The sequence below is a fragment of the Poecilia latipinna genome, unplaced genomic scaffold (genome assembly GCF_001443285.1).
Source record: "Poecilia latipinna isolate Pla-1442-1.1 unplaced genomic scaffold, P_latipinna-1.0 Scaffold1306, whole genome shotgun sequence".
NCBI classification, from domain to species: domain Eukaryota; kingdom Metazoa; phylum Chordata; class Actinopteri; order Cyprinodontiformes; family Poeciliidae; genus Poecilia; species Poecilia latipinna.
In genome coordinates, this window is record NW_015113922.1 from 392462 (window position 1) to 414896 (window position 22435).

Below are 22435 nucleotides of genomic sequence, written 5' to 3' on the forward strand. Positions count from 1 at the left end.
TTCACAGCATGACTACAACTCCTCTACACATATACCTTTGCTTGCTGACTGCATATTTGAGGACTGAACATTTTGTTGCTGTGCTGTGATTTAATTTCAGATCTTATTTTCAGTTTTCAAGCTTCTTTCAACTTCTCCTGGTCATCCACATCCACTGGTTGTAAATGCTTTGCTGCCTGAGGTTCCGACTGGTCCAGACATACCCCTGGTCCTCTCCTGTAAATGCCATATTGTGTAGTCATCGTCTTCCCTTGTCCTCAAATCTCCAGACACATTTGTACCAAGTCCATATCGTCTAATGTAAAACAAGAGAATCACTAATCTCATACACATAGCAACAGGAACAGAAGAGATTTAATCCACCACAATTTCAACTGGAGATGGTGTGCTCCTAACCTGGGAAGAAATTGGAAGTTGTCATGCACTGGATCATAAACACATTGCTAATTGATATCCATACACCATTTTCTATACACCTTTGTTCCCTAGTGGGGTCAGAAGGGTTAATTGATATATAAACACAAAAATGAGATACTAGCAAGACACAAAGCAATCAAAAGGATAAACATTTACAAGTTGTCCATTCCAAATGGAAATGCAGTCAAAAAACACAATTTCACAACTGTGGTGTTTCCATTAAATAAGAAACGCAATTAAAATAATGTGAAGAAGTTTATTTATGTGATAAGTCAAAATCATGTAACACTATAAATTACTTAATTAAAAAGTATTCAACCTCCACAGCGTATTAATCATAGTATCTGTTGAATTACTGAGGGCAAATTTGAAGCTTATTTCTGATTGCTCTACATAGTAGACAAACCTTGGTAAAATAAGAGAACAGGCAGTGTCCCCAGCCAGCATGCCTAGGTGGGACCCATGTGGGGACAAGGAGGGCAGACTATATGGGTCCCATATGGGTTTGTCCGCGGGTTCCACGATGGCCCCACATGGGTTTGCCCATGTAGGGCCACAGCCCACATGGGCCCTGCATGGGCCCTAATTGGACAAAACCCATGTGGGCCACCACCATATAGGGCCCATGCAGGGCCCATGTGGGCTCTGGCCCTACATGGGCAAACCCATGTGGGGCCATCGTGGAACCCGCGGACAAACCCATATGGGACCCATATAGTCTGCCCTCCTTGTCCCCACATGGGGCCCACCTAGGCATGCTGGCTGGGTCTTGACTTCCTGGTCTCATGATACACCAACTAAAGTCATTTTAGTGACATTTTACACTGAAAGAAACTCAAGGAGCTGTGACGTTTATCCCAAGTGATTACTGTTTCATAACTAAAACCACATGTAACAGGCAGGAAGGAACATCTGATGCAGCACAGTATCCCACAAATGCAGCAAGAACTGTAGCGTTCTCTGTTTTCAATTATGTTTGTCTTTGCTTCACTGTATACAAACCCCACTGCTAGAAACCATCTGTTCCTGTATTAGCAATACACTGCCCTTCACCATGGATGGTGACCATACATCACACTTTTCTGATTTATTTATCAAAATCACAATCTAAAGTGCAGTACATAGTATCCAAACAAGAAGGTGTTTTATCTCACAGCTTCCAGGTTCAGATTTTCTTTATAAAATCTGATTCTGTAAAACCATCACTTTTCAGAGTTTTGTTGCGCTGCTGCTTGTAGGGATGCATTCAAGGGCAGTGCTACCCTCTGTCATGTTCTATAGTGAATTCTCAGGGTTGTTTGGATGCTACAGAGTTGAAAGTAGTTAGTTTCAGCATTTTTCCACTTTTCTGGAGGTTTGTTTCCAGATTAGAGCAGAAAAACCTATGTCCACTCAAAATGACAATTTTAAACATTTACTTTAGAAAATCACTTGTTAGAATGCATGCTAAGAAGTACATCGCCTTAATGAAATCAGAATTTGAAAACGTTTAAATAAGCATCTCTCAAGATAAAAATGAATGGTATTTTTCTTATGATATAATAATATGCTTTTTAGATTGAAATTTCACAACAAGGCAAATATTTTATTAGTAAGGCTGGAGGAAGTGAGATCATTTCATGCAATATGGTACCAAAGCTGACAAAAGATTCTTGGACATATTAATTTATTCATTTTAAGAAAAGGGGTACTTTAATTAATTCAGTGCAATATTGTTATTAAATTAAATTTAGGTAGACAAAATATGATGACAATTAAAAGAAGAATATTGAAAAACATGTTTTATGTTATAATCCAAGATGGGGGAAAATAAACCAACAATAACAACAAGATCCATCCATTTAGTTACACCCTTGTCCCTAGTGGGGTCATTAGGGTTGCTGGTGCCTCTCTAGTGAATGTTTTGGGCAAGAGGTGGGGTCACCCTGCCAGGTCGCCAGTCCATCACAGGGAGAACATGCAGACTCCATGCAGAAAGACCCCAGGCCGGGAATCAAACCCTGGACCTTCTTGCTGCAAGGCAACAGCTCTACCAACAGCACCACTGTGCAGCCCATAACAACAAGATGCTCCTGTCAATAATTTTAAAGGTAAATATTAATTCAATACAATTAAATTCAAAGATACTTTATTAATTCCAATGGGAAAATAAATGTGGTAACAACTTCAAATAGTTGTTGCAGATGCTGTGGGCAGCCTCTACGTTCTTAGTTCACAGGTTCAGCTGGACAGAGTCAATTCAGCTCATTGGCTCCATCCAGATTCCATCGATCTGATTCTCCTTTTGCTTGAAATCTGTGATCTTCTTCATGTCAGACCATACATCATTGATATTGTTCCTTTACAATTTCTTCTTCTTCTTTCTGTAACATCTTCTTTCTTGCTGCCTCTAATCTTGACTTTTGCTGCTTCTATGTACTCTTCAGTAATTATCTGTCTCCCTCCCTGAAGGCTCTTTTTCAGTGTAACAAAAGCAATAAAATATCCAATGTCTTGTTTCGCTGCCCTCTCCCTGGTAGAGCAGCTGACAAACTGCTGAAACACTGGAAGACGGGAAGAGAGTGGGGCATAATTAAAATCACCATATATTGTCACAAATGCATTGGGGAAATTTTAAAACATGAAAACAAAGCAGGCCAAACAAAATGACTCTGGGTATCAAATAGATCTGCAATTATAGAATCACTCTTATGTCAAATCCTACAATATGTTTAGTGTTTTTTCAGTAGCATAATAAATCCTTTGCTGACATTTTCTAGATTTTATGACCTTGGAATTAATCCTTTTTATACACTTTTTGCACAACATTGCCCTAGGTAACAAATTAATGTCTTCAATTCTGAAGTATAAAGAATTAATTTTGCCAATAAATTGGACCAAAATGAAACAGTAAAAGATAAACAGTTTTTCAGAATGTAGCACACCATATCTGATGGTTTGCGGTAGTTGGTCAGTGCGGAAATCCCAAAGTGTTACGCGGAACCGTGTGGGGGCGGAACCACAGAGATGTTATAGTGTTGGAACGGAGAGCCGGACTCATTTCACCACCGCGCCGCGTTACGTCACACCGGCTTGCATAGGCTGCAGGTTGCAGGATGTGGCTGCTGTCAGTGCTGGTTCCTCTCCTCAGGCTGTATATGTGTGGGATCAAAGTTCTGCTCTACCAAATGTTCAACCGAACCTTTCAGATGCCAGGTCAGATCCAACCTCTGTTTCTCTTTCACGTTTGAACTGCAACAGGAAATGAACTTGTATTGCTGTTTTGACTGTTGTAGATGTTTGAGTTCTGAATGAACCTCTGTTTGTGCTTTTGTGTGTTGAGAACAGCAACAAATAATCCTCAATAGCTGATTACCTAGCTCTTACCCGGCCCCTCAACACCTGCAGAAATGAAACCTCCTGAATGATTCCGAGATGGGAGCTCAGGCAGGACTTCCTGCTTTACAGCATTAACATTATTACACTTTAAAATATAAATGTATATGTTCTGTAAAACTATTGTTGAGAAACAATGGGCAGACTTTCTCACTTTAACTAATGAATCAGTCTAAAATCATCCAAAATTGTTGTGATGGATGGTAATAAGAGTGGAGAATTTAGATTTCTTATTTGAATTTGGATGAAGAGAAAGTCCTCACACGTCCCGGATGGAAACAAAGAAAGAACTGACTGTTCCCTTTATCCCTTGCAAATCTTCCCAAGAATGTCGGCAGCTGAATAGGAATGGGGGGATTTTCCAACCGTTTTACTGTCGTGTAAATTGGATAAAGATTTTAGTTTGATTCATGATTTTGAGCTTGAATGTAAGGTTAGTGAATACATACAGATGATAAAACAAGGGTTTAAATGTTCTGCTGTAAACTTCCAGAACATGTGATCCCACCACGCAGTTTACTTATCTGGGTTTGACCTTTCTAAAAGTTTTAATCCACCATAGAAATTGTAATATGATCAAAACCACTGGATCAACCTCTGATCCATTGGTGTTCCTTACACATTTCACAATCAGACAGAACAAGTGTGCCATAGTGCAACAACACAAAAAGAAGTTGGCTAGCTTCTTACAAACAGATTTACCCATTAGTGGTCAGTACGGGTTCCAACCTGACGGTACTGGTGTCCAGCTGTTTTTTTTTTTTTTTAAATCTAGATAAAACTTTCTTTTGTCAACTTAACTTGGACAGTGAGTGAGAAGTGTACAGTTTCATCCCAATAAAACCCTCAACTTGTTTAGAATAAAGTGGATCTAAAACAGTTTTCTGCACTCTGTGATTTAACTCCATTTCTTTATCTAGAAATGAATGGCTTCTTCTCACATTCTTTTCTTAGCCTTACCCAAGCAAAAGGGAAGGGTTGCCATAGTGACTGGGGGTACCAGAGGAATGGGGTTTGAGACTGCAAGACACCTGGCAAGCCTGGGCATGCATGTCATCATAGGTAGGCTGCTGCCTCACTAAGAAGATGTTCCTTTTGTCAGATCTACCAAACATTATGACTTTGACATGTTTTCCTTCTACTCTAATTCTTGCAAAGCAGAGGCAAGGAGATGACAGCAGTGTGTGAATTTTTTGTGACATCTGTTAAGTTATTTTTTTAGTCTTGCATGCAATGGCCTGTCAGTTAATACATAAATGTGATCAGTTTGATGTCTCAGACAGAAGGGTTTAGTTAAAGTAAACCACATACTGGACATCAGCCCACCAAGCTCCTTTATGATCTCTATGATCTCCAGCTGGGAACGAGCCAGAAGAGGGTGCTGCAGCTGTCAGCAGGATAAATGAAGAATGCTATGAAGGAAAAGGTAATCAACTAAACTACAAATTGTAATAATACATCTACTGCATATTTAAATCATTAGAGTGAAATATAATTTATTTACATTATTACATTATTGAGATATTATAGATTCTTGCTCCTTTACAGATTTCTTCTGTTTTTGCATTTTTTTGGTCTCATTTAAATCCTTCAAAGCATTTTGAGCACCAGAGAAAATAAAAAAATCAGGTTTCAAATATTGATTTTGTATATTAAAGGAAAAAAACTGATACTATTTGATGCCACTTTTGCCTCCCCTTTCTGATTGTTGAATCATAACCTCTCTCTCCTGAGAAAAGTGTGGACTTTAACAAGTACACTGATGCACAGTCCTGCAAAAATCATGGTCCTCTTGAAAGATGCAGACATTTTCCTGAACCACTGCTTTAAGAAAGTGTCTTCTAATAACTGGTTTGGAAGTTGATTTTGAGTCCATCTTCATACCAGTACCGCCTCCACCCTGCTGGCACCTGACGCGAAGTGGATCTCTGTTCCCATTACTGAAGCAGCCACAGGTCCATCCATCTGGTCCCTCAAGACTCACTCTCATCTCATCAGTCCATAAAACTTTTGAAAATTCTGTCTTCAGATCTGTCTTGGTCCAGTGTTGATGCTTCAACTTATGTGTCTTGTTGGATGGGGGTCGGGTTTCAGCTTTCCTTATCTTGGCCATGTCTCTAAACATCTTGTACTTCTAGAACTCCAGGTAGCTGGAAAATAATGGGTTCCTGGTAACTTCACTTTTTATTCTTCTCAAATCTTTGGCAGTTAATTTAAGTCTTTTTTTTCTCAACATGTTTCTTGCAAACCTGTTTACAGCAAAATATTTGATGGTTCTGTTATCACACTCCACCATCTTAGCAGTTTAAAGAATGCTGCATCCTTCTGAAAGACTTTACAGTTTTGGACTTTCAGAGTCTCTTAAATCTCTTTTTTGGCTCATTTTGACTGAGGAACAAAAGCTGCCTAATAATTATGCACACCTTCATTTTGATCTCCTTTGGCACCACCCTCCCTCATCAAACAACTAAACACCAGTTGACATGTTTAAATTCAATAAGCACTCGAGTTTATACAGCTTAGAGTTGGAGAATATGTATAGAAATGATGATATGGTCAAAACTAAAACTTGCCTAATAATTGTGCACACAGTGTATTGTCAGGCAGTGGGAAGGTTTCTCAGTGGTGTCCAGCTCTGTGTGTGTCTTTCATCAGCTCCGTGTAAATCCAGTTATTGCTAGAATCATTTCTAGTCTGGATATTTAATCAGCTCCCCAATAGTGGATCGAACCTTCTGCTTGCTTATTGATTCTCTTGTTAGTGATTGTGATTTCAGCCCAGAATGTTGTACTGGGATCTTAGCTGAGTTCTGTCAGAACTGTGGTTGAGAACTGAAACTAAAACTTTTCTGCTTCCAGCTGAGTTTGTCTTTGTGGACCTGACCTCCCTGAAATCAGTCAGGCACTTTGTGCAGAAGTTCAGAGACAGATCTCTGCCTCTGCATGTTCTCATTAACAACGGTAGGCTCCTCATATCTTTCATTAGATGGTCACCATTAGTGAAAGCAGACGCTTTGTTGTCTGACTCTAAAGACAGCTGTTCCACTTTGACACAGCTGGAACCATGCTGGTTCCTGAGACATGGACAGAGGACGGCTTTGAATTCCACTTCTGCCTGAACTACTTGAGCCACTTCCTGCTGACCAACATGCTGCTGGACCTGCTGAAGACGTCTGGAAGGGAGGGTCGCTGCTCAAGAATTATCAACATGGCCTCTGCCACACACTACGCAGGAGAGATAAACCTGGAGGACCTGAACAAGAGGTGCAACCATGAAACCACCATAGACTCTCTGAGTGGTAAATTGTTTGTTGTACATGATGTTTATTACCTCTTTCCCAACAGAGTGGTCTACAGCTCCCATGGTGCCTACTGCCAAAGCAAGTTGGCCCTGGTCCTCTTCACCTACTACCTTCAAGAGCAGCTGGCGGCTGGAGGATTCTCTGTCACCGTCAATGCTGTGGATCCTGGGATGGTGGACACAGCGCTGTACGATAACCTCTGGACATTAGCACAGATGATGAAGAAACCAGTGGCCGGTATTCTGTTCAGGGTATGTCTTTAAAACCTTAATCGAACTTTGTCAAGACTAGTTTAGAACTGGTTGTACTGTTGTCCTCAGACTCCAGCAGAGGGAGCCTCCATATCGGTGTACGCTGCAGCTGCCTCTGAGATGGAAGGAGTGGGCGGCTGTTACCTGTACAACGGTCAGAAGACTCAGTCCTCTGATCTGTCCTACGACTCTGAGCTGCAGACCAAGCTGTGGAAAAAAAGCTGCGAGCTTGTGGGACTCCAGGCCTGATACCTGGAGTACTCCCATTTCCACAATGTTCCTCCTTTATTAACTATTCACAACTACTTCACCCAACCACGTTGAGGCACTATGACGATTGTCGGAAGTGACACCAGGAGCGACTTTGATTGTTTTCCCAAGTTGTTTTTGCCAATACAGACATGACTTCTACTTGTTCAGAATAAGACATTTTATTTCTGTAGCACTTTTTCAGCAACAAGGCATTTCAAAGTGTCCAGTCAAGTTAATTTGTCTGCAAAAGTAGTAGACCTAATTGTTTTATTCTTCTCATAGATGGCAGTATTTATTAAAGTTGGAAATGGCTAGCTTAGAAATCGGACCACGCCTTCTCCCTCCTGACATGTTTGTTGATTTTTTCCTGAAGTCATGGTACATGACTTATGAAATATGTCGTAAACGGCATTTCCCTTTCACAGTGTCAAAAATCTAGATGCTTATCAGTTTTTTTGGTACATGGTTGACTACATTATGTTTTTCTTGATGGTTACTAATGATTAGAAGCATACATTCTCTGCATAATACAACATTTCATTGCATCTTACTAATACTTCTTACTTACAAAGTGTGTATGAACGTTAATCTTCTTGCACCAAGAGCTGCCAGTCCTTTGAAGCAACACTTGCTATCCATCGCCATCTTGTTTCCTCATCAAAGGTTTACAATCAAATGAAAAGTTTGGTTTGCATCCCAGTCTGTGCAGCACCTGTGTATTGTACAGTGACATCAACTGTGTGATTTCTTTTTTATTTATTTTTCTGGACAATCTCTACAGGAGTCAACTTACACATCAGTTGTTCTGATTTGCATCATGGCCAAGAGCACGGCATCTCGAGCAAAGGGTCAAAGGATCAGAGTGAACTACTGCCAGCTTTAATCTCTGTGGTGATTTTATGCTCAAGTCCTGTTTAATGTGCCTCAAACAAGAAACATTATGCAGAGAAATCAGATATGTACTCTATTTTCACAAGCCAGCAATAATGCAGCTCATGACTTTAACTGACCTAACTTCCAGTGACTTGACCTTTCACTGTAAAACTCTTCAGAGTTTCATACCACTGAGCTTCACAAGCCTTTACAGCCTGTTTTATTCTTCTGAGAACAAGATCCTGTTGCCTTAAGATGACGTCTGCCACGTTGCCTGAACTTTGACACACTTACCTTCATTTTGAATGAAGTTTGCAGACCACTATTTCCACATATGACATCTGAATGTCTCAGCATTTCAGTTTGAACTTTAAGCCTGATAATTGTTTTTTAATTCTATTCTATTTTTGTCAGACTGATGGCATTTGAGTTCAGGATACAGAAAACCTCATGCTGACTCAGTGACTGAACGGTGAAGTTTCTGTGGTTATAATGATGCTTTTTAAAGTTGTTTATATCTGTAAAACTTGCTTCTTCTCCATCCAAACACTAGGAGGCAGCAGGATTTCTGTAGTGCAATTTGAACATTTAAAAACTTAAACCAGACTCTGAAACAGTTAATGTTGACAGATAAAATCATATCAAATGGTTCCCCTTTAGCCTGTAAAGTGCCTTTTTTAAAGTACATGAAAAGTGACTAAATGTTTCTGCAGTTTTGCATAAATCATGTAAGCGAAGCAGCAAGCGTGAACTTTTAGGGTGTGAAGATACTGCATCATGGTGTGGACAGAGAAGACTTTCTTTTTAATTTAACATAATTTGTTTGCAACCTTTTCTGTCGTCTTGATGTCATAGTGAAACATTTGACCAAAACCATTTATCAAAGGTCTTATATTTTCAGCTTTTCCACATTTTTCCCTGTTCCAATTACAAACTTAAATGGATTCCATGTGACAGACCAACAGAATTGTCAAGTGGGAAAAAATAGTTATGCTTTAAAAAACACACACACACACACACAATGAAACGTGTTATTAATATTCTGCTGCAGGTTTTTAATGTGTGTCTCTTCCTGATTTGAGACAAAATGGCTCAGTTTCTGTTAGATATAATGAAGGAGATTCTTTAAACACGTTTGTCCTTTTTGTGTCACAAGTAAAGCCATGACCTACAATGCTGAAGAAAAACACAGCATACTTTTGCAAAGCATTGTATTACTACACAATCCTTTAATAAAGCATTTCTGCTTTGTAAATAGACTTGCACTTTATATTAATCTGTGTTTTTATTGAAAATAAGCAGCAAAGAATAAATTATGTATAGGAAATGTCTCACTGGTTGCTGTTGAGAGTTGAATACACTTCACCTCATCTGCTTATTTTATACTGTGGACATGTATTATTTGCACTGCTGCCAGAGATTCAAAACAATTATTAAATTGCATGTTACTACTCTTGCATGTTGTTTGATACCATGGTTTAGGACACAAGCACATTTTTCTAGTCACGCTAAACCTGTTTAGCTTAGCACAGCTTATAAGTAACTATTTTATGATAACACTATTCAACTTAAAATCATAAATAATTGAACTATTATAAACTGTAAGTTGCAAACTGTTTAAATCTCCCTCTTTTGTGTGTGCATGTGTCTGTGAAAATGAAACATTTCAGCTTCACTCTCAATTGTAATCTCAGGTTCCCCCACTAGATGTCACTGTAGGACAGTATGACTTATTATTGTAATTATCAATAGAGATATGAAACACTTATTCGTCAGAATGTGATCTTCTTCAGTCTCAGCACTGATGTTCCACTGCTGTCCTACACTGACATCTAGTGGGGGAACCTGAGATTACAACTGAGAGTGAAGAGGAAATATTTCATTCATTTTCATATATCATTTATGACAGCAGCAACTTAAATAACTTTTAGAGAAGAAACACAACAGCAGAGTAGATGATTTGTTTTGTTTTCAAATAAAATTTATTTTTTTAATCCAATAGATTTTCTTCAAAACCTCTTCAGAGATAACTCATAAATTCTAACCCAAATTAAATATATATTTTGATCTGTGCTCCCAAAAAGACACATACAGCCCTTTTAAGCATAATTGTAAAACACATCATGTAAACATAAGTTCGAGAGGGCAGCAGAACCCTTAAATCCTTACTCAGAAACATGCATAGATCCTGATCCTGAGGAGCAGTGGCGCAAAAAGGGGGTATGCAGCACATGCAACGCATAGGGGCGCTGCACCAGAGGGGGCGTCAAAACCCCGTCTGGAGGGGGCGGTGCCCCGATATGCCTTCGCATACACTTCACCTCGCGCACATGTAAATGTAAATGTAGCGAGTTTTACCTTTCACGTGTCTTCGTCTGGGGGAGGGGGACGATTTATGTTTTCGCATCCACCTGAATAATATGTAGTTGCGCCCCTGCTGAGGAGCCAAGTGTCTGATCCAGTTTATCGCAGGTGGTGTTGAATTGTCTACAGTAAATGAAGTGCTTTCTGCCTGAAAGATACAGTGTTTTTGTAGGCTGGTTGTGGAAAGTTCCAGGTGAGTTGCTGGTATGTGGAATGAGAAGTTAGTGCAGCGTGTGGGCGAGGCTGATCTCTGACATGACGCAGCATGTTGGTTGATGAATTTCTTCAAGTGGAGCTGTTAGCTCAGAGAAGGGCTGCGTCTCAGTGGAATGCTTAAACAATGTTCAAGCCACAGTTATCATACTACTTTCTGTCTCTATTTTTCCATGGAGGCGCAAATAAAGATTATTCTCCTCTATTCACATCCAAAAACTGAGATTGTGCTCAAAATATGACTGGCAGTACGGCTGGACAATATGACTGAAAAACATATGTGTCAAAATCGATATGTCAATATTCATACTTTTCGATTGGTTTTTTGTTTTACATGTCCAAAATACTGCCAAACTGACCTGTCCTGCTTTGTCCACAATTTCCTCTTGAGCTGTTGTACTCATTTTGTCCTTTCAGAAAATGAGTCCTGGTGAAACACAGCCCCTTGTTTGCCTTTGCTTTGCTTCATACAGATGGTGTAGACTCTCTGCTATTGAGAAACAATTACAATTACTTCCTGGAGGTGTGGGCTCTGTTGAAGTTACAATCGTTTTGCCATGACATATATAATGCACCAGTTCAAAGCATCAGAAATTGCCTGTGCTGTAAACAACCCTCCACTACCACTGCTAAAGCTACAGCCAGAATACAGAGACATGTTGTCATCTTTCACAATTTCTTCTGTTCACTGATTGGCCCAGTAGAAATTCTACTGAAGGAATCCAAGTGAATGAGAGAAAGCCCAAACTGTCTGTGAAGTGAGAATTGAGCAGAATGTGTTTTACAGGAAGGCAAAGGCCAGGCTAGAGGCACGGTGGCAAAACAACAAACTGCTGCTGCACAAATTACTCAACAAGTTATTGCTAGCTTACCAATGAGTGAGCCATTGACCAGCTAACGTCTTTCCTTTGCCTACATCCCCCAGAATGCATTGTTCATTGAAATTATTGGAATATTCTGTTGAATGTATTTTCTGTTGATATTGAGCATGTGTTTGTTTATCACCATTTTTAATGTTAATGATGCCCAGCCCAAGTCAAAGACAAACAGGACACTGTACATTAACTGACACTGTGTCCTTACAACTTTTTACAACTAATTTCTGTAAACAAACATGAGCCTCTCTAAATCCAAAGCATTAGCTGTGAACCAACTTTTCTTTGGCCTAACTTTGGTCAGTTCAGGTCAAAAATGTGCAGGCACACAGAACATACACACCGAACTCAGCGTTACCTAACTCATCAGTGCTAATGAACCCCATGAAATCCAGATTAGCCCTGGTGGCTCCTGCTCCAGGTTGCACACAGAGGCTGTCAGCTGAGGACGGATAAAAGGAAGCAGGCCAACCCAGAGCCGGGTCAGGATGTCACAACTGGTTAATCTGGATTAGTTTTTCAGCTTCTTATGGGTCACTTAAACTTTGGACCGTAACTAAGCAAAACCAGTTAGGATAAAAAGGAAAACCCCATCATAAAACCATAGGACTGAGTTTCATTTGTGTATTCTGCTCTTCATAAAGTAAGAGAACTACCTGATAGTTGTTTATTTAGTTGGGCTATCTGCTCTGTTGAAGTCTGCAGTCAGTTGCTCAACAGCAATGCAAGCTTAAAGAGGTGAGAAGCGGTGCTTCCTGCTTTTCACGACTGGAAATATTTCTATGCAGATGAATCAGATTTTGTTGTATGCAAGGGAGAAATCAGAAGCCTTCTTTCAGCCAGCTGACCAGCAGTGTGAAGCATCAAGGAGTGAGGGAATCAAAGATTCCTGCAAACATGATCAACCCAAATCCATCAGAAGCATCATGTAGCAGACTTGGGCTCAATCGAGGAAATGGGTTTTAGGTCTGGACCTCGAGGGTTTCTCCTCAGATTCATCCAGCTCCCGTTTATCCCGGAAAGAAGTGCTGTGAACGAGCTGGGACGCCCTCTGGCGTATCTTCTGCAGGTTGGGCTTCATCCTGCTAAGCGAAGACCTCCTCCGGACGGGTTTGCTCCTGAGGTGGTCCTCGCCGCCCGTAAGGTCGCTGTCTCCGAGGCTGAGCCGGTGGATGGGTTTCAGGTTGTTCTGAAGGACTTTGGAGAACCTCCAGCGACCTCCAATCCTAGGCTCTGCACCTTTGGATTCAGTGAGTTCATATGCTCCTATGATGTCTCTAATGTCCACACTCACGTTGTTGGTGAGGTAGTGACAGGCCTTCCTCCCACTGTAGTCCCTGATTTCCACGTCTGCGTTATAAGCCCCCACCAGGAGCTTCAGCACCTCCATGTGGCTGTGGATGGCAGCTATGTGCAGCGGCGTGTAGCCCATGTTGGAGCGAACATCCACGCTAATGGGAAGGTTGTGATGTTTGGCAAAGTTGATGATCAGAGCAATCAGCTCTTGCTTGCCATGCTTAGCAGCCCAGTGCAGGCAGGTGAAACCAGTGACAAAGTCCTTCTTCAGGACCAGGTTGGGTTCATTGCTGAGGAGGGCGTGGAGGCTGTCCCACTCTGCATCTGAGGCGCACATCATCCACTCGTGTTCCGCAGGGTCCAGGGTGACGGAGGTCCTGTCCACGTCCAGGCTGGCAGAGCCCAGCGAGGCCGAGTCACCGTCGCTCCTGGGGGTGAGGCAGACGGGGCTGCGGAGTTCTATACTGTTCCTCACTTCAGGAGAACTGTTCATCATCACCTGGATGAAGTGCTTCCGGCTGCCCTTCGGACTGCAGCTGTCCTCGCTGCCAGACAAGTTGCTGCGTTCATCCTCCTTGTCCTCCGAGTCTTGCTTGGTGGAGAGGAACCTCTGCTCAGACGCAAGACCTTGTTGCTCTTCCTCTCTCAGGCCCTCAGGCGTCCAGTCGGTGTGTACGTCAGCTGCAGTTGCAGAACACTCAGGCCCAGGCAGGATGAAGACAGATCCGTCCACAGGGAGCGGCGAAGCCTGAATCACTGTGATTTGTGGAATGGCAAGTTTCGCGACCTTTTCCTTCCTGGAGTCCTTCCTCTGCGTACTGAAGCTCCCAGAGTTCCCCATGTGAGCTGAGCTGCCGGCCACTTCATCCAGAACACCAAGCAAGCCCTGCTGTCCACAGTCCTGCTCCGGTTTGTCCGGCTGGTCGCTCTCTGCAGTGATAATATGCGGAACTCTCCTCCAGTCATTTCCGTAACCTGAGTCGCGCGCTGATTTCTGCTGTACCTGAGCGCTCGCGGCTGCGTCATCGCGGCTCACCTGGTCGTCAGGTGAGGGGGACGGAGGACAGTAACGGAACTGTCTCCTCAGACAGACATGTTTGACTCCGCTGTCTGTCTTCACGAAAGCCACGCTGTCCACGCAAGACTTAAAGATGCTGCGGACAGCAGCCCTGCTGTGCGGCTCCTGTGGGAACGCGGCTTTAAAACGCTCCAGTAGCTCAGGGCTCGTGACGGTGCCTCCTCTCTGCCTCAGAAAGTCCGCTATGGAGTCCTGGCTGAAGCCGCTGGCCATGAGGAACACATTCCCTGGAGCACGAACAGACTGAGAACACCCTGACAGTCAGCGCACCCTGAATCAAACCGATCCTCCAGGCAGCAGAGCAGAAAGCAGCATTTTATCCCCAGCGTTCTCCGCCTCCTAGCAACGGGAGACTTCCGGTCTGGGCCTTATACGGTCAAAAGCAGTTTCCCAATAACAAACTCAAAAATTACTGTGAACTAATTTCGAGGGACGGTTTTTATCTTCAAAAATTGTTTTAGTTTTACTACTGATATAAATCAAAATAAGGACCACTTGTGGGTTCATTTACCTCCGAATGTCTACCAAAATCATTCCATGTTATTTATTCTTCATTTGATTTATTCTAGCACTTAATAGTTTGTTTCGAAATTAATAAGAGAAGTAGGAAACCTTTGGTCTTTCTACCCAAAAACTAAAAAATAAGTTTTATTCTAAAGCAACTGAACGTCTAAAATGTTGATGACCTCATTATAGAATAGATTATTATAGTTTTCACTTAATTTATGTACTGAAACAGAAACGGTTTAATTTTCTGTTTCTGATCTTAAACACATCCTGCTCAGCTCCAAACCAATCTGATACAACTTTATTTATAAGGCACTTTATGTATAAAAATTTGTACTGTAGCATGCTAGATGAATAAAACAAATAAACACATTAAAAACATAATGGACAAAAGTTGCAAACAGGCATATGACATAAAAATAACAAAAAACAGAAATAATTAAAATTAACATCTCAAAGTGTGTCAGATGTCAAGGTGAAAAGATTGATTTAATATTTAGGAAGGTAAGGTAATGCAGGCTTTAACGACATCAAGACATTAAAGCCTGGACAGATTATGTGCCTTTTACTTATTTTAGTATAGACCTGAGAGCTCCATACAAATGAAAAACAATTCCATGTTTTCCAAGTTTAAAGCCAAGTGGGAGCAAATACAAGGAAAAGAGAAGGTGGCCTAGAACTGGAGAACCACGCACAAAGTGGACGGTAATTTTGGACATTAAGCTGAGCCTTATTCCAGTTCAGTAATGACATCAGTGGTTGCAGCAGCTGTTTGTTGGCTGGTTGCTCTGCAGCAACCAGCTATGCTTGCAGGGAGTATTTACATGCAGACAGGGTGTGCTAGCGTTCCTCCTGACACATCTGTGAATCAGTCTTTAGTGGCAGGAAGTCCAGATGGTCCAGTTCTAAACCAAACTGCTTCTCCTCCTGGGTGGAGCTGAACCCTTTTTACAACATTGCTCCTGACTGTCAAAGAACTTTGAAGATATGATTTCCATCTTAGATGTTTTCTAATTTAGACTTTCACAACGACTGTCCAGACTGGTCAGCATTTTACGGCTCATTGACAACAATGAAATTATATAAAAATCTTTAAAAGAAATGAGGAGCAGATAACATGCGTTCTTCAAAGAATCATTCCATTTATTAAAACTATTTTATCAGTCAGATGAGCTCTGGATATATGGAAAACATTGCTTAAGATATTTTAAATCTTTATTCATTCTTTTATTGTGAGGTAGAGGAGCACAACACTTTGTCTCTGGTGCCAATTTACCTAAGCATTGTTCTGGGCTCTGTCACAGCTTTTCAAGCAAAGAGAGCCCTGTTCGCAAAATACATGTTATACAGAGTAAAATGACGTAAGAACATGGTTGGAACACACGATTATAAACTTGTTTTCAAGATTTTTTCATCATTTCATCACTGAAATGACTAAAAGTTGATTCCATGTTTTTCCAGCCTATGGTGCAATTCTAGCAGGATTATATGAGAGAGGTTACACAGTCATTCACAGGAATTTAATCCTGTAATTCCCACTGTACAGATCTAGTTCCTGGGAAAGGTAGCTCAGGCAATTCCTGTCGAGGAATCTGAAACGAAACATTTTCAGTTGGATTTCTGCTTTATTTTAGGCACATGGTTGTTGTGTGCTGCCATCTGATGGTGAGAAACATACTACTAAGCTCAGTGGGTGGTTCTGCAGCCATCAATGTCTGAAACTTGATGGCCACAGTTGTGATAACATAATAAGTAAATGTAAGCAGTAAACGTCCAGTGGAGAAGGGAGGATCACTGAGCCGCCTGTTTCAGAGACTGCAGAGCAGGAAGTATGTCGTCCAGGTGACTCACACCTGCAACACACAGAGAGCCATGTCAACAGATCATGCAGAGGAAAGGAGACCATGTAGTCATCCTAAAGTTTGACTGTAGTAAAGCAAAGATACCAAGTATCTTTAAGATTTCTGTCACGAGGTTGTGGAAAGCAGGGAAAAACTCATCATGTTGCTTCACTTTGATAATGATGCTGAAAAACAAAAGCAGACAACAGAAAAGCAGCTTCATGAAGACCAGCACAGAACCTGTAACAAGAAAAAACTAAGTGCTGCTGGTGGGATAATGAACCTGTCAATGTCTGCCCGTCCCAGTCCTGGATCCAAGGAGACCAGCCTGGAGACCTGGTCCACAACTTCAGTAGGAGAAGCTTTGCTGTCTAACATCCCATGGAAAGGTTAGCAAGGCTTTATGTGAAACATGGACAACTGAAGCTAATTTTTGAAAGTCACCTAGGTCCAGAACATTTTGGAGGTTCCTCATGGTGTTGGTCATCTCTCCCAGTCGGGTGTAGACCTCGTTCATTCGAGGGTAAACTCCGCTGAGGGACGGAACGTCAAACAGTTTCTGGAAGTGAGCCACCATGGAAGCCAAGGTGTATCGAGTGGGACTCCTGAGCTTCTGGCAGGACAAGCATGAAGACTTCAGCACCAGGAACAAAAAGCTGAGTTCTAATCTCAGAAAAGTAAAGATTAACCTGTTTATCGTCAGAAGAGGCATTCTCCAGCAGCGCCTCCACCAGCAGCATCATGTCCTCCACCTTAAGTGTTTTTGCATCAACATCACAGGGCTGCAGTGGCATCAGTGTGGCACTCAGTTTATTCAGTCGGCTATGAAGATCCTGAACACAGGAACACTCTGGTCAAAGCAGCTTCCAGCACTGAGTAAATACCGAGGCTGTCTGAGTATTTACCCTGAGCATGTGGAGCTGCTGGGACCACTGCTCCAGAGTGGGAAGGACAGCCTGGAATTCTGCTTCCTCCGATTCCCTGGGCCAGCGTTGATACTGCTGCAGCCTGGGATTGATAACGAGCGTGTTGATCTCAGTCAACAGCTGAAGAGCAGAAAAATTGGAACAAAGCGTTAACAGACAGGAAGTTACCACAAACTAATCTGCTCAGAGGAAAGCTGACTTACGTGGTGATACTGGACCCGTTGCCTGGAGGTTTTGGACTGCTCCATGGTGCTCCCAGTGAGGTCACTTCTACATCTAATCAGTGCAAAAAAGCAGATTTCTTCAAAACAAAACTACTTCCTGTTTCAGTACTGAGCTTTAGATAAATCCTTCAGTCAAACACATTTTGAATCAATCAAAAGTTGCAGTGGAAAGTAAATTATTGATGACATTTGCAGATTTTTCCATAGAGCTTATTGAATATATAGACAATGTAGCTTGGAAAGCTGAAATACCTCGGCACAATGCTCCTTGATATGCTATTGGCTGGCATTTGCAAAGCAGCTAATGCAGAAGCATCATTTATTTTCCTTGGCACTGATTGGCAGAGATAACGAAGCCCGTAGTGTTAGCTTCTGCTGTCAAGCCATGATGCCTTACACTTTGCAGATTACTGCACATTAAGTATTAATACGGAAAGTTGTGTGTGTTAGTGTGTTTATTTGTTGCTTGAACTATTGGAATAGATATTCATAAATGTGATTCCTAACCTCTGTGAATAGTGTAATACCTTTACATGACCCATTTGGCCTATTAAGGTATTATTCCACCCTATTTAGAGATATCAATCTTATCTGGTGTCTCTTTTCTTGGCCTAAACACACAAACAGTCACATGAAGTTTAGTTCAAAACCATCTCTGGTGACAAACACACCTTGTGTCCAGTTCCGACTTGAGCCGTTCCACCTCTTCCTCCAACTCCTGTATGTGAGAGCTGCTTTCCTTCTGCTGGTCCTGATGTGTCTGGGCACAAGCCGAGGAATCAGACCTGCTTTAAGAACACAACCTGAACAACAAGAACGGCTTAGAGAAATACCTTGAGGATGGTTTTGAAAGACGGGCAGACGGAGGCAGAGGTCCTCTTTGTAGCTTGATCCAAATGTTTGGACTCCTGTAATCGACTCTGTCGAGTCAGTCGCTGTTCCTCTTCTTTGACAGTCAAATACAGTTTCTTCCTGAGCTGTGCTGTTTCTTCCTCCAGACTGACTACTTTCTTCTCCAGCAACAGATATCTCCTCTACAAACAAACAGTGGTGTCATCCCAACTGCCAACTCTCACAGCTGAGTAAATGAAAAGACGACTTTGGACGTGTGAGTAGACCTGTCGCATCAATTAACTGCATGATAAATTAAAACGAGCTCAATAATTTCCATTTTCATAATTTATCCATTTTCTCTTTTGTCTCTCTTTCTACCAAAACTGGATAACAAAAGCCTTAACTAGCCTTTTTTTAGAAGCACAATTTTGTTTGCAAAAACTTCATCACTCATTTGATTTGTTGTTTATTTTGTTTATTTATTTTGGATATTTGAAAATGCTTCCAGTTTCAGTCTTAAATGTTGATTAGAATTTAAAGTTTATTTATCTTCAAAAGGCATTCTTGCATTATTATGCCATTGCAATAATATTATTTCAAAATGGCCTCAAAACAACAATATTATCATTTATTGCAAAAACATCTGGGACAACTTAACGTCCAGCAAAGTGTTTTATTGTGACCCACTTGTGTGCAAAAGTTCAGTTTTGTTTCTCCTTTCACCAGATAAGCAGCTTGTCAGTTCATGTTTTATGTAATTATAAAATTTTCTGAGATGCAGAACTTTGAGATTTCTTTCTTTGCAACTAGTCTTAACCATCAAAATTACAAGAAATACAAACTTAACATGTCACTGTGTGGAATTGCTCTATATAACTTTCTGAATGACAGAAAATCTTGAACTTTTTTTTTCTTTTTTTACCATATTCTGCTTTTTTATACATACATTTATAAAAGTTTCTGTAAATACTTGGACATAAACAACATAGAATTTTTTCTGGCCAACAGACCAACATATAAGTACCAGAGAAGAACAAAAACTCAGTAAGCCACCTTAGCCTCTTTACTTTCCTTCTGCAGCTGCTGGGTGAGGCTGTGCTGCTGGACCGCCTTCCCCAGGCAGCTCTCCTCCAGGTGCTGAACTCTGCCCTTCACCTCATCCAGCAGCCCCTGCAGCTCAGTGGCTCTTTGGGACTGCCGAGCTGCATGACTCATGTGCTTCTGTACCTCCTCTCTGACAACACACATACAGTAAAGTGTCACTTAGTTTGCTCTGTAATGTCCACATATCTTCAAATATCTACGTAGTTCTAATCAAGAGGAAATTAAATATCTGACAGATTATTAGATTTAGAGTCAGAGATGGTTGCATTGAAGGTTACAGAGAATATTGCTGATTTCCATGGTCACCAGTCAGGGGCCCTCAGATGCTGATGAGATTGGGTGACAGGAGGACAGGTGGTCCACACAGAACCAGATCCATTATTAAAGAGCCAGAGCTTGGTACGACACTGAGCCTGCTGTTTGTTCTCTAGCAGGATGAAATCTGCAAACCACACTGATGGTTTCAGTTACTTCATATTGTAGATTTAATATTGGTGAAGAAATGAAGATACAGAAATGTTTTTTGTGCCCATTAGATTTCTAAACCTCATACTGTGGTTACTGACTGAATCATCTACTCTGAAGCAAGGTATTGCCATCAAATCCAAGACAAAATATAGATTATCTGAATAATCTGAAAAAATACAGCTGATTTAAATACAAATTCTACTTATTGGATTTCAAAACTGTGCTTTCTCACAAGTCCTGCCAGAAATTGTAAATGTAATGCCTAATAAAAGTAGTACATCCGCACAACTTGTTTCACGGTGTGTTTGAGGGCATCTGTGCAAACATGGTGCCAATCTCTGTAGCTCCTCCAGAGTTACCAGTGCTCTTCTGATTAAATTCAAAAATACCTGATTTATCTGAAAGGGAAATTAAATGTTACCGCAACTCATATTCAAGTGTCTTCAAAGAGTTGTTATGGATATTCATGCTGTGAGCAAAAAGGATCTCCAGTAGCAGACAGTCAACAAATCTCAAGAAGTTTCTGATTGAAGACTTCTTTTTTGGTTCAGCTAGGATTTTGTCTTGTAGTTGAGATGTTATTTGAGCTTTTGAGATTCTAATCAGTGGCTCCCAGTTGTAAAAAAAAACAACAACAATGTTGCCATGGGTGTGCATCATAGCAACTGTCCTAAAGTAAAAAAACAAACAAAAAAAACACCGGAAGGAATTATTTTTGGGAATTCTCCAAACATTCAATGTTTAACAATTCACAAAAATTATTGCAACAAATTGTACTTCACATATGCCGCTGCCATGAGCGGCACAGTTAGTAGTGAATCACCCAACATGGTGATTTGAGTAACAGACGTACTTGAGCTTGTTGTTAGACTTGACAAGCTCTTGGATGAGCGCCTGTCTCCTCTCAGAGTCCATCAGCATCATCCTCAAAGTCATTCTCAACTCATTCGCTGACTTCTTGTCCAGCAGGACCAAATCTGTGGGACACATGCAGGTCCCATCATCAAGAAATGTGCAAATAAAAACTACATCAGACATTGCAGCTGTGAAACATCCATTTCAGAAACAAATCTCCTCACCTGTGAGGTTCCTATTCTCCACAGGGTCCGCAAAGAACACAGGCTTAAAGCCGTGATGCTGCAGCAGTTTGTTCACATCATCCCATTCTACCTGCTCCTGCTGCAACGCACAGCCACAATCAGCATCAGTCAAACCTGCTCCACATACATAATGAAGATTTAAGTGGTACCTGAAACTGCCCATGGGTCCACAGATAAACATAAGTCTTATTTGTAATGCATGGAAAATGCATTGTTCTGGCTTCTGTACCCATTCTTAAGCCGTATGCAGTTGTTACCAGTTTAACTCCTAAATAAATGTGTTCCAAAGTGTGCAGGAGCTGACCCTCCTGTCAGTGATCCTATCTCTGAGAAAAGAGGTCGCTATTACAACTCAACAATGAAGGAAAGGCGATCCACCAGAGGAGGGGCCCTCCACTCCACACACAAACACACACACACTAAAAGGTGAGGAGGAGTCTTACCGGCTTCATCTTCTTTACATGCCTACAGGAAACAAAGCAAAAACAGCTGGGTCAATACCACAGCCCTCTTTTAGTGACAGTAAGTGATGCCTTCAAGTGGAAAAAGTACAGACCCATTTTTTACCTGGTGCCACTCTAGAAGGAAAACTCTCAACTCTTGGAATGAACCCCTCCAGATCAAATTTTAAGCAGTCACTCTCTTATCAGTTTACCTGATACCATTTACAGTTGACTTATAAGCTGAATTTTAAGGCCATCCCTTTAATGAGCTTTTTACTAACACATTTTAAGTTTTAAAAGAGTGAAACAGACCTTAAATGCGATGCTAACTCCGGCTTCTTGGCACTGCCTCTCGTCAGTTAAGCTAGCTAAAGGAAAACCGAACAGAATAGCATCTGTAGCTAACAATAAAACAGCACATTAGGATATATAATAATGACATAAAACATTTATAAATACAAAACGCCATAAATTACCTTGCCAACCATCTCCGTACAAACTTGCTGCAAAGAGCAGCGCGCTTCCGCAGTTCAAACTGTGCGTCCTGACGCAATTATTAAACAAAAGGACTTTAACCAATCCGATGACAAATCAACAAAACAGCGCTTTATTGCTCCACGACCACAAGATGGCGGTAACATGACAGTTAAACCCATAGACATAATATAAGCATAGACGCCTCATGGACCGCTC

The 22435-nt window shown here is 41.2% G+C and overlaps 3 protein-coding genes and 2 long non-coding RNA genes across 12 annotated transcripts in view; 2 read left to right on the plus strand and 3 right to left on the minus strand.

The window, feature by feature from the left end:
* LOC106961496 (uncharacterized) overlaps positions 1-12211 on the plus strand; it is a 14734-nt gene extending 2523 nt beyond the window's left edge. Inside the window, exons 2-4 of the long non-coding RNA XR_001427782.1 lie at positions 2601-2605; positions 10687-10689; positions 11189-12211. This is a non-coding gene — a long non-coding RNA (uncharacterized LOC106961496). The remainder of the gene's footprint in view (positions 1-2600; positions 2606-10686; positions 10690-11188) is intronic.
* On the plus strand, positions 3489-7919 carry dhrsx (dehydrogenase/reductase (SDR family) X-linked). Its single transcript, XM_015055256.1, has 7 exons — positions 3489-3612; positions 4747-4854; positions 5150-5218; positions 6651-6752; positions 6848-7055; positions 7137-7344; positions 7414-7919. The coding sequence occupies exons 1-7, from the start codon at positions 3513-3515 to the stop codon at positions 7591-7593; spliced, it is 975 nt and encodes a 324-aa protein (XP_014910742.1). The 5' UTR covers positions 3489-3512; the 3' UTR covers positions 7594-7919.
* LOC106961495 (uncharacterized) lies at positions 8357-10011 on the minus strand. Its single transcript, XR_001427781.1, has 2 exons — positions 8917-10011; positions 8357-8711 (listed from the first exon to the last, which is right to left on the minus strand). It is a non-coding gene; the product is annotated as an uncharacterized LOC106961495 (long non-coding RNA).
* A 378-nt stretch (positions 12212-12589) lies between the features above and the next one.
* On the minus strand, positions 12590-14729 carry LOC106961493 (ankyrin repeat domain-containing protein SOWAHC-like). The gene is made up of 2 exons (XM_015055255.1): positions 12896-14729; positions 12590-12810 (listed from the first exon to the last, which is right to left on the minus strand). Exons 1-2 carry the CDS (start codon positions 14506-14508, stop codon positions 12801-12803), a joined length of 1623 nt encoding a protein of 540 aa, XP_014910741.1. The 5' UTR covers positions 14509-14729; the 3' UTR covers positions 12590-12800.
* Positions 14730-15927: 1198 nt separating this feature from the next.
* cep70 (centrosomal protein 70) lies at positions 15928-22378 on the minus strand. Of its 8 annotated transcripts, XM_015055273.1 has the most exons (16): positions 22219-22378; positions 22055-22110; positions 21743-21764; positions 21449-21625; positions 21279-21378; positions 21053-21176; positions 19681-19861; positions 18627-18827; positions 18465-18553; positions 17773-17845; positions 17549-17689; positions 17333-17476; positions 17088-17253; positions 16927-17014; positions 16749-16828; positions 15928-16655 (listed from the first exon to the last, which is right to left on the minus strand). In XM_015055273.1, exons 4-16 carry the CDS (start codon positions 21530-21532, stop codon positions 16594-16596), a joined length of 1533 nt encoding a protein of 510 aa, XP_014910759.1. In that variant the 5' UTR covers positions 21533-21625; positions 21743-21764; positions 22055-22110; positions 22219-22378; the 3' UTR covers positions 15928-16593. The 8 variants fall into 8 exon arrangements, with proteins under 8 accessions (XP_014910759.1, XP_014910758.1, XP_014910756.1 ...); XM_015055272.1 differs by lacking the exon at positions 21449-21625 and having other exon boundaries at positions 17088-17256; positions 19678-19861; positions 21279-21305; positions 22219-22375; XM_015055270.1 differs by lacking the exon at positions 21449-21625 and having other exon boundaries at positions 17088-17256; positions 19678-19861; positions 22219-22375.
* Between the last annotated feature and the right edge of the window lie 57 nt (positions 22379-22435).

Excerpts from the sequence above, each read along its gene's own strand:
- LOC106961493 (XM_015055255.1), bottom strand. The coding sequence starts at position 14,508 with ATGGCCAGCGGCTTCAGCCAGGACTCCATAGCGGACTTTCTGAGGCAG.
- cep70 (XM_015055265.1), bottom strand. The coding sequence starts at position 21,532 with ATGGGTACAGAAGCCAGAACAATGCATTTTCCATGCATTACAAATAAG. Across the intron at positions 19,862-21,052 it reads AAGTCTAACAACAAGCTCAA|AGAGGAGGTACAGAAGCACA; the intron begins GTACGTCTGTTA and ends GTGTGTTGTCAG. Across the intron at positions 18,828-19,677 it reads AAAGTAAAGAGGCTAAGGTG|AGGAGATATCTGTTGCTGGA; the intron begins GCTTACTGAGTT and ends GTTTGTTTGTAG.
- dhrsx (XM_015055256.1), top strand. The coding sequence starts at position 3,513 with ATGTGGCTGCTGTCAGTGCTGGTTCCTCTCCTCAGGCTGTATATGTGT. Across the intron at positions 4,855-5,149 it reads GGGCATGCATGTCATCATAG|CTGGGAACGAGCCAGAAGAG; the intron begins GTAGGCTGCTGC and ends TATGATCTCCAG. Across the intron at positions 7,345-7,413 it reads TGGCCGGTATTCTGTTCAGG|ACTCCAGCAGAGGGAGCCTC; the intron begins GTATGTCTTTAA and ends TGTTGTCCTCAG.